The 10,744-nt window shown below is 37.1% G+C and overlaps 1 protein-coding gene across 1 annotated transcript; it reads right to left on the bottom strand.

The window, feature by feature from the left end:
• Window positions 1-721: 721 nt before the first annotated feature.
• slc35g1 (solute carrier family 35 member G1) lies at window positions 722-9,166 on the bottom strand. The gene is made up of 5 exons (XM_058062553.1): window positions 8,700-9,166; window positions 7,121-7,295; window positions 5,104-5,238; window positions 4,816-5,012; window positions 722-3,230 (listed from the first exon to the last, which is right to left on the bottom strand). Exons 1-5 carry the CDS (start codon window positions 9,019-9,021, stop codon window positions 2,818-2,820), a joined length of 1,242 nt encoding a protein of 413 aa, XP_057918536.1. The 5' UTR covers window positions 9,022-9,166; the 3' UTR covers window positions 722-2,817.
• Between the last annotated feature and the right edge of the window lie 1,578 nt (window positions 9,167-10,744).

Consider the following 10,744-nt stretch of genomic DNA (forward strand, 5'->3'; position numbering starts at 1 on the left):
TATATAATTGAAAAACATGTATTTTTATACATATTTTTAAATATTTCAAATTATTTTAAAATAGTAAGCACATGCTAGAGTAAAAACACATTGTTTTGAACCACAAAAAAAACATGGTTCTTGGTTTGTTAATTTAAAATAAAATAAAATAAAATAAAATAAAATAAAATAAAATAAAATAAAATAAAATAAAATAAAATAAAGCTGGGATAGGCTCCAACACTCCCGCGACCCTCGTGAGGAAAAAGCGGCAGAAAATGTATAAATAAAAAAAAATAAAAAAAAATAAAAATAAAAATAATAAAAATAAAAATAAAAATAAAAATAAAAATAAAAATAAAAATAAAAATAAAAAAATAAAAATAAAAATAAAATTAAAGACATTGGGACTCACCTCCAGCCTCCACCATGACTGCATACGGACCACTTGTTATGTGCTTTCACTTTTAAGTCCCCAAATACCAGAAAACTCTGCAAAGACGACAGAAAAAGTTGTTATATTTGTCACTGTCTGCTTTTAGAAATATACTTTTTTTTTTTTTTAAATCATACCATCTGGCTCTGACACTGTCTGCAGAGAAAATTATGGCCGTGTGCTGTTTCGAGCTTCAAGGATGGGGGAACAAAACAAAAAATACTCACAGACTTTCAAATGAAGTACTACTAAGAATAAACTGTCACACACATTTAACAAAAATGAATAAGATCTGAAGTATTTTTTTATTACTGAACTAAATCCATCCTAAATCCATATACAGTATATATCATGTCATAAATGACAGAATAACTATACAATGTAAATATGTTAAACATTACTTGAGTGCATTGCAAGGCTGAAAAAAATTTCTTAAAAAAAAAACAAGCAAGTCAAAAAAAATAAATTCTACTTTCTAAATGTTTATTTTTGGTAGCACGAAAACAAGCCACAATATACATCTAATTTTGCATGTATATATTATTTTCGGCATCGTCGTTTTGTGCGAAAAATAATGGTAACAGATATATACTTGTGGATAAAAATTTAAGTAACCCTCATAACAATAGAAAACGCACAACTTTAAACATTCAGTACATGATAAGTCAATTGAATGACATAAGAGTATGAAACCGCCCCCCATAAAATGAGGCAGGAGTTAAGACCCAGGAGACGTCTCCACGTTCTGTTTTTAGCTTCTTTGGCTCTATCTATCCATTTTCTATGCCGCTTATCCTCACTAAGTTCGTGGGTATGCTGGAGCCTATCCCAGCTGCGGGGTATATCTCGGAGTGGTGGCCAGCCAATCACAGGGCACATATAGACAAACAACCATTCACACTCACATTCATACCTATGGACAATTTGGAGTCGCTAATTAACCTAGCATGTTTTTGGATGTAGTGGTGTCTGATTTTACATAAATGTTCAATATTACAGGAAAAAGGTATTTAAGTATTAAATTAAAAAATTAAAAGGTATTAATTTTACAAGGCAAAATACAATATTAACAAAAAAGTTGTGTTTTTTATACAAAAAAAAACGGAAAAAAATTTGAATATTAAAGAGAAAGGTCATTTCTAATCCGTCCATACATTTTCTATGCCGCTTATCCTCATTAGGGGGGATGCTGGAGCCTATCCCAGCTGTCTTCAAGCGAGAGGCGGGGTACACCCTGGACTGGTGGCCAGCCAATCACAGGGCACATATAGACAAACAACCATTCACACTCACATTCATACCTATGGACAATTTGGAGTCGCTAATTAACCTAGCATGTTTTTGGAATGTGGGAGAAAACCCACACAAGCGGAGAATCGAACCCATGTCTTTTTGGTCACTTGACTGTGTGGCCAACATGCTAACCACTCGATGTTCGGCCATGTTATATGTGATTTTTTTTTTGTCCAGTTCAAGGCACTTAATTATCAACTGACAACAATTTTGCTTTTTTTCCCCCCCAATAAAAAAAAGCAAAATTGCTCTTAAAGTTACGGCATATTTTGTAGAGAGAAAGACAAAAAAACCCCAAGTAATTACTTGTAGCGATCCCTGAGAGAATCCTACTTGACTTGATCCAAACAACGTATATAACAAGTGTTCCACCGCTATCTTAAATAATGTTTGTTAAGTATGGGCATATTTGTATGTGAATCATAATACTAAATAGAGTGCAGTACCATCTACAACAAGAGGAGACGCTGTTATGCTATACTAAGTAATCATTGGGGACATCACTGTTCACAGAACATTCAAATAGAGATTTTCCTATTCTATCAAAAAAATTGGAAAATAACAATTGTGTTTTTCCATGATTAGTCAAATTTTGCATTTCTACTTTATTTAAGTGCTACTACTGCTGGTGTGCGGTGCATTACATATCAACATTTTTGTAATAGTTTTAAGACCTTTTTTTTGACACAGTGAACGGTCCTACTGCTGGTTTTGGTTTTTACTTCATTCAGGCTCATAAAGCATACTGAGCTAAGGCTATCTTTGGTTTCAAGCACGGGTAGGGCCTGAAGTTCTTTTTCAAATCCTCCAAGGTCCATTTCTAAATTACAAAAAAAAATTGTTTTTTTTTGGAGTCAAATATTGTAACTGTGTACGGCTCATGAGCCACAGGGTTCCCACCACTGCGGTGAAATTGAACTCTATTGCACTTAAATAGGCAGCAGTGGTTGATACTGAAGTGACTGAAGAAAGCCCCCCCCACCGAAACATGCTTGTCTTACTCTTATTTGCCAAAGTAACGTCTTCTAGGTCAAAAGAAGTAAAGAACAACAGGAAATGGTGAACCGGGATAAATAAATAGCCGTACTATTTGTGTTAAGCGCTTGTGTTCAGCTCTTGCGTGAGCTGTGGAACCACTTCTTCATCGCTACACCGCTGGTGCTCAAAACGATGCACAGCGCCCCTCCGAGGCTCAACCAGGTAGGTGTGCGTCCGAGGAAGATAAACTGGAAGAAGAAAGCGAGAACGACGTCCACGGTTCGCATCAGGGCCACGGGGCCGGCCTTCTCCAGCTGCAGGGCCTTGGTTAGGAAGGACTGGCCGGCGATTCCCAGGACGGCGATGAGCATCAGCATCCAGCGGTCTTGGCCGCAGTACGGCAGTTTCCATTCGCCAAGGACGGTGACCATGACGATGCACTGGATGAAGCCGATGACGGCGTAATACCACACTGAGAGGTAGTAGTGGACGCTCTTCCCGATCTTGCGCAGGACGACCATCGTGCAAGCAGCCCCGATTGCTCCTGTGGAAGAACACAAAAAGTGGTGACAGGTTTCCGGGAAGAGGTCCGCAATAGGTGGCGCACGGGCAACATCCAGCCTGACAAGGCTTTTCATTTGGCACTACAAATAAAAACACATGTAAAAAAAATAAAAAAAACTTGTAAATATCTATGCTGTTGGCTTTACACCCTGGACTGGTGGCCAGCCAATCACAGGGCACATAGCATAGCATAGCACAAACAACCATTCACACTCACATTCATACCTATGGACAATTTGGAGTCGCTAATTAACCTAGCATGTTTTAGGAATGTGGGAGGAAACCGGAGTACCCGGAGAAAACCCACGCATGCACGGGGAGAACATGCAAACTCCACACAGAGATGGCCGAGGGTGGAATTGAACCCTGGTCTCCTAGCTGTGAGGCCAAATGTAGATATTCATTCATTTTCTACCGCTTTTCCCCTCACGAGGGTCGCGGGGGTGCTGGAGCCTATCCCAGCTGTCTTCTAGTGAGAGGCGGGGTACACCCTGGACTGGTCGCCAGCCAGCCAATCACAGGGCACATATATACAAACAACCATTCACACTCACATTCATACCTATGGACAATTTGGAGTCGCTAATTAACCTAGCATGTTTTTGGAATGTGGGAGGAAAGCCGAGGGTGGAAGTGAACCCTGGTCTCCTCGCTGTGAGGTCTGCACGCTAACCACTCGACCACCGTGCCGCGTGAATGTGAATTTCCACATATTAGAAACTTCTACAAATTCAATATCAATAAATGAAGCATATAGAAACCTGTTTATGACTTTCTAAATATGTTTTTTTAAACATTATTAGAGCCCAGTACACATGAAATAACACCCCTATAGTCACCTTTACACTCCTGTTATTCTTTTTACATGTGGCTTACACCACATTACGCAGTCGATGGGATCACTATAGGGACATTAGTGACGACCGCTGTTAGCATAGCAAGCTACTGAGCTAACTAGTCAGCCTCTATTATTTACTTATTCTAAACATAGTGTTTCCAACAGAGCGGGAAAAAAGGACAAAGAGAAATGCCCAAAACTTACCACTTCCACACGAAATGGGAGGATAACTTTTTTCACTCTGTGATGCCAGACATGCCGTGGCAGCTACATTATTAGTAGTATTATTAGTATGCAGTAGTATTATTAGTAGTAGTATTATTAGTATTACGGGAAGGTAATCTAACTATGCATCAGTACAATACTACATAACTTGTCTTTTTGACTAATAATAGGCCATTGTTTATCATTTTATTAACCGCGATGTAGCGAGAGATGACTGTACTGTATTGAATACCACCATGAATATAAGACAACCCCATTTTTAAATTCATAATGTGTTGACACATAGAATATAAAATCAATAATTAAATCAGGCTCAATACTCTGATTTGGTGACTCTGCTTTTTAAAAATTGGCATTGTAACCTTTAAAGTACCAGAGTGAGACATGTTCGGCGATAAGTCATTTGCTGCTAGTTGCTAGTTTGCATGTATCAATCTCTCGACCCTAAATATACCTGCTTTGAAACTCAAATGATGAATTTATCCAGCACTCATTAAATCACCTGCAAAGGCGGCGATGGTCCCCTTGATGTGGTTTGTGTAGTTGCCCTCGATGCCTTGAATATGCTCCCCAAAGAGAAATGGCGGCCTGGCAATGAGTATGACGCCCGTGAGTGTAAAAACGGTGAAGACGCAATCCCAAAGCGTACACTTCTCCTTTAGGAATATCCAAGCCAACAGTGAGGTGAAGACTGGATTACTATGGGTGCAGAAAAAAAAAAACAAAGAATGATGGGAAGCAGGACAAAAAAGTGACAAATGTTTGATGCTGTGACTTGTTCTACTCTCACCTGAACATAATAACAGTGGCATCAGCCAACGGCATCTGCTGAACAGCGTAGAAGAGCAGCATCATCGCGTTGGAGCCGAGAAACCCCCGCAGCATCAGATATATACGTTTATCCCGTGGACCCAGGAAGCCCGTCCTGCAGGGACACAGATATGACGGTGATGGATGAATGGGATGACGGGTGGAGGAAAATGGATGCGGTGCGACAGTGGAAGTCAATGTAAACTACATTTTGGGTAAGAGAGATGACACAGGTGATGGATACACTTGCTGAAAAGTGGTCCAAAGATAATCTTGTGGAGGGTGGATTTAAAAAAAAAAAAAAAAGCATGGATGGAAGGACAATAGACGGAAGGACATGTTGGTGAGTCATCATCCAATCTAAAGCAATTTTTTAATCAATAAAGTCATTATAGGAAGCATATTCTCAAGCACAATTAAGAAATATTACTCAGTATTGAGAGAATCAAAATAAATTGGATGTGAAGATAAATATAACAAACTTTTGTGTTTATTTCTGGTTGGTGTCGGAGCATTATTATGTTTTGGCATGTTTCTGTTTTCTATTTATTTTATTTATCAAAACAGGTAAAAATGACATTCATTCATTTTCTATTGCTAACTAACTCCGCAGAGAAATGGCCGAGGGTGGAATCAAACTTGGGTCTCCTAGCTTTGTGGCCTGCACGCTAACCAATCGTCACACTGTAGCCCGTAAAATGACATTTTTATTTAAAATCACATTACTATTTTGTTATCGTCAAACACAAATCAAGTAATTCCACAATATTTAAGTGGCTTATTTTCATCATAAACTACAAAAATATTTTTTCAGTATTTTTTTTTCATTTTTCATGTTTTTTTATCTCCACAAAATATGGAAAAACGATGGAATTATTTTGCAAGAGTAACATTCATTCATTCATTCTCTACCGCTTTTCCTCACGAGGGTAACAGAGATGGCCGAGAGTGGAATTGAACCTGGTCTCCTAGCTGTGAGGTCTGTGCGTTACACATATCGGTATCGACAATTCAGAGTTGTACAAAATATTGGCATATCGGTTTTCGGCAAAAAAGCCAATATCCGACATCCATAGTCATTTTAGTAATTGAACTAATAAAGAAAAAAAACATGTTTTAATATATATATAAGTTGTAATATAAGAAAAACAAAATAACGAATAAACTTTTTGTAGAATTTTTGGAAATTTAGGTTGCAGAAAAAGTTGTAATGTTATGAGAATAAAGTCAAAATATCATCCGAATAAATTTATTCATTCATTCATTTAATTTGAAATACTGCAGAAAGGGGTGCAGAATCTGGAAGATCTAGAGAGCTTTAGATGTGTAGCTGCTCGATAGGACTATGTAACTCAGTATTCATTCATTCATTTTCTACCGCTTATCCTCACAAAGGTCACGGGGGTGCTGGAGCCTATCCCAGCTGTCTTCAAGCAAGAGGCGGGGTACACCCTGGACTGGTGGCCAGCCAGCCAATCACAGGGCACATATAGACAAACAACCATTCACACTCACATTCATACCTATGGACAATTTGGAGTCCATGCTAGTAACCTAGCATGTTTTTGGAATGTGGGAGGAAACCAGAGAAAACCCACGCATGCACGGGGAAAACATGCAAATTCCACACAGAGATGGCCAAGGGTGGAATTGAATGTAAAAATTACATATTTATTTAAAATCACATCTCTATTTTGCCATTGTCAAACACAAATCAAGAAAAACCATGATATTTAAGTGGCTTATTTTCATTATAAACTACAAAAATATTTTTTCAGGACTTTTTTTTTAAACAATTACATTTTTTTATCTCCATAAAATATAAACAATGGAATTATTTTGCATGAGTAACAATAAAAATGTATTGTTTTCATACCTAGATTTGGTCATTTGTTGGTTTACTAGATTTTAAATATGACTTTAGGCTACACATTATGCAAAATTAAAGGTAAATAAAGGTAAAATTAATAGTGTCTTAGTTTCACCATCATGCTTACTTGTGGTAGATGAGTAATGGCACAATGAAGAGCATCTGGAAGAAGCAACGAAAGCCACTGATCTCTAGGGCGTGCACGTCCTTGATTGTCTTCACCAACAAGGAAATCAGGGAAAAGAAGACAGTGGACAAGAAGGCATAGAACAAACCCTTCCCAGGACATTTCTTTGGCTTTCCTGGGGGAAAAGAAAGAAAGAAAACATTGAAAATGTCAATTCCATGCTGAGTAGTACGCTACTGGACTTGCAAACACAAAACATCTCAAGACAGTTATGTGCAAATCCTGCAGCGATATATATTTGCCAAGATTATATTACATCCATTGTGTCTTTGTGCTATCCTGTAGGGGGCATTTGGCTCAGATAAAGGCCAGATTGTTGGACAAGGTGCAGTCGGTTGCTGGTAGGAGATATGAATCACAAGGTGTAACGCTATCTCATTTCCTTGTTCAGTTCCAAAGACAACCTGTTTCTTTGTCATTGGTGAAGCAATGCAATGCAGTGTCGTGATGAAATAATGGCACATACACACGTACAGTTTCACAATGTGATAGAATCCAGTATAAGTCATGCTTTTATAACGAAATAAACGCTCATAGTTGTAGTATTGAAACACATTGAGGGGTTGTTTCTAATATCGGGCCATATATGGTATGGTATAAACAAAGCTAACTATTCACTCAGCCTTTTGTAATAATTACACTAATTCTACATAACTTGTGATGAATTAAATTGCCAAAAAGGGGTAAACTATGACATGACTATTGTTGAACTACAAGTCAAATTAGTGTTTGGAAGTATAAATTTAAGCTTTAAGCATCTGTGATGCTAACAGACTGATGGCTAGCTAGGTGACTTCACACGATTTTTAAATCCAAAATATTATACAACTATGCATTCATACAAATACTAAACGTATAATTAATTTTATTCTTCCCAAAGTGCCTTCAAAATTGCTAATAGGTTATGAAAAACTACCATATTGGTGAAAATATGTGATGCTAAGTTAGATAACTATTGTGGTTAGCTAACGTCAGTTACATGACCTTAGTACCTACCATTGATCCATGATGACGTACAGTATATTACGCTTTCAACTTATATATAACATATATGTAAATATATATACTATAATACAAGTACTCAAATAAAAATTGAGCATTATATCGTTTAGTGACTTTGGTTATGGTAAAGCTAAATTAGACATCCAACTGTGGTTAGCAAACATCAGCTCCGTCACAGTGACGTCACACGGCTGTAAATATAAAAAAAATATACACAAAAGCGTAAAACTGCTGAACCAAGCAGTTAAGATTATATCTTTAAAGAATTTGGCTCCGGTGTTTATAATGTTGATTGTAAATTTTAGCTAAAATGTGAGATGCTGTGAACGACCGTTAGTATTACAGCAGCGTTGCGTTTAGCTAACATCAGTCACGTGACAGCACTTAATCGCTGTTCAGTGACGTCACGCGGTGGCAAATTAAAACAGGAAGTCTTTTTGATGAAAAATATATAACTGCTATTTTGGAAGAAAAAAAATACAGCGTTAAATTATGTAAAAGTTAAAATGTCAAAAACCTTGGCTCCCACTCTCGCCAACGGATGCTGCTGCCTTCGTGTTGACACAGAACGCCGGCGGGCAGAGAGCTCCTCTCTCTTCGCCCTCCTCGGGCAACTTTGGGCCGCCTGTCTCCTTCTCAGCATCCCAGTCGTAGTCACGCAAATTAGCATTTTCTTCAGTCCGCTTAGCCTCGTTCCAACACCGGCCATCGTGGTCGTCTCCGCTGCCATCACCGGCGCTGCTACTGTCGCCATGACTGGCAACTTTGTGGAACACCACGGTGACATGGTCAACCGCGGTTAAAGCGCTCTCCTGTGGGTAGTGGTTGCGGTCATCCATGGTGAGATGTGCGGGCCGGGCAGCAGCATGCCTCGACACGGCCACTGTCGGCTCTTGGTTCGGACAGAAGTGACTCGAAAAGGGGAAAGTTAATGACTAACCTTGGGTAGGTACACACTCATGCAGTGCTTGCTTTTAGCCGCACGGGGCAGCAGTGAGCACTTCAAAACAGTGCTCTGAACAACCAACCGTTACGCAATCGAACCAGCTACTGGTTACTGTAAACAATAAATTCTCTTTTACAAACATTTCGCATGACGTGGGATATGTCATTAAAGTCACATTATTAACAATAAACCTTTGATTTGATGACAATTCAATGAACAATTTCACAATTTACATGCATACAATGTAGCGTGACGTCATAAACCCCATGTAAAAGCACTACAAGCTTAATTTCAGCCATATTTAGCCATATTTTTTTTACAATAAAACCTTAATAAGAAAGTACAGTATATACAGTAATTCAATCAATAATTCAGATTTTTTTTATTTGAATTTTTTTTAACCAAACATCACATTTAACAATGAGTCCTTACTATCCTAACATCTAACTTATCCAAAATAAAACTATCTAAAAAAAAACTATATATATAAATTACTTTATACAGCATCATAAAAAATAAAAGTAAATATTGTACTGTACCGAGAATGTAGCGTGACGTCATAAACCCCTTGTAAAAGTACTACAAGCTTAATTTCAGCCATATTTAGCCATATTTTTTTACAATAAAACCTTGATAAGAAAGTACATTATATACAGTAAATCAATCAATAATTCAGATTTTTTTATTTTTATTTTTTTTTCCCAAACATCACATTTAACAATGAGTATTTACTATACTAACATCTAACTTATCCAAAATAAAACTATCTAAAAAAAACTATATATATAAAATACTTTATACAGCATCATGAAAAATAAAAGTAAATATTGTAATGTACCGACAATGTAGCGTGACGTCATAAACCCCTTGTAAAAGTACTACAATCTTAATTTCAGCCATATTTAGCCATATTTTTTTTACAATAAAACCTTGATAAGAAAGTACATTATATACAGTAAATCAATCAATAATTCACATTTTTTTATTTTAATTTTTTTCCCAAACATCACATTTAACAATGAGTCTTTACTATCCTAACATCTAACTTATCCAAAATAAAACTATCCAAAAAAAACAAACTGTATATATAAATTACTTTATACAACATCATAAAAAATAAGAGTAAATATTGTACTGTATTTGGCAACTTGTTGTCAGTAAGGTTGTTAGTTGACACAGTGGAATAACAACAATGCTTTTTTTTTTTTTTTTGTCCAACGAGGCGAAAAAAAAGAGCAAGTGAAAAGAGAGTGAGGTGGGATACCGGTAGTGGGATGCTTCTAGCAGGTCATTCATCCAAAGAGCGACACTGTGAGCGTCTGCATCATGCATGGAGTCTTGCGTAACTACAATACATGGAGATCAGTTCAAAGTGTCTCTTCTGAATATGATTTTCTCCGTGGACCACCGCTACTTATTCTGATGCTAAATTATTGCTAATGTCAGTTGTGTAATCACAAACACTTAACTTGAGTATCTGAAACTATTCTTTCCTTATAATATGAATAAAAGAATTAACAAATCATCCATTCCGGGGTCTAATTCTAACATTCAACATCTAACATTATGAGATGAAAATGTTGAAATTATGAGATGAACTCATAACTATGAGATAA

Source organism: Doryrhamphus excisus, chromosome 22 (assembly GCF_030265055.1).
Source record: "Doryrhamphus excisus isolate RoL2022-K1 chromosome 22, RoL_Dexc_1.0, whole genome shotgun sequence".
NCBI classification, from domain to species: Eukaryota; Metazoa; Chordata; class Actinopteri; order Syngnathiformes; family Syngnathidae; genus Doryrhamphus; species Doryrhamphus excisus.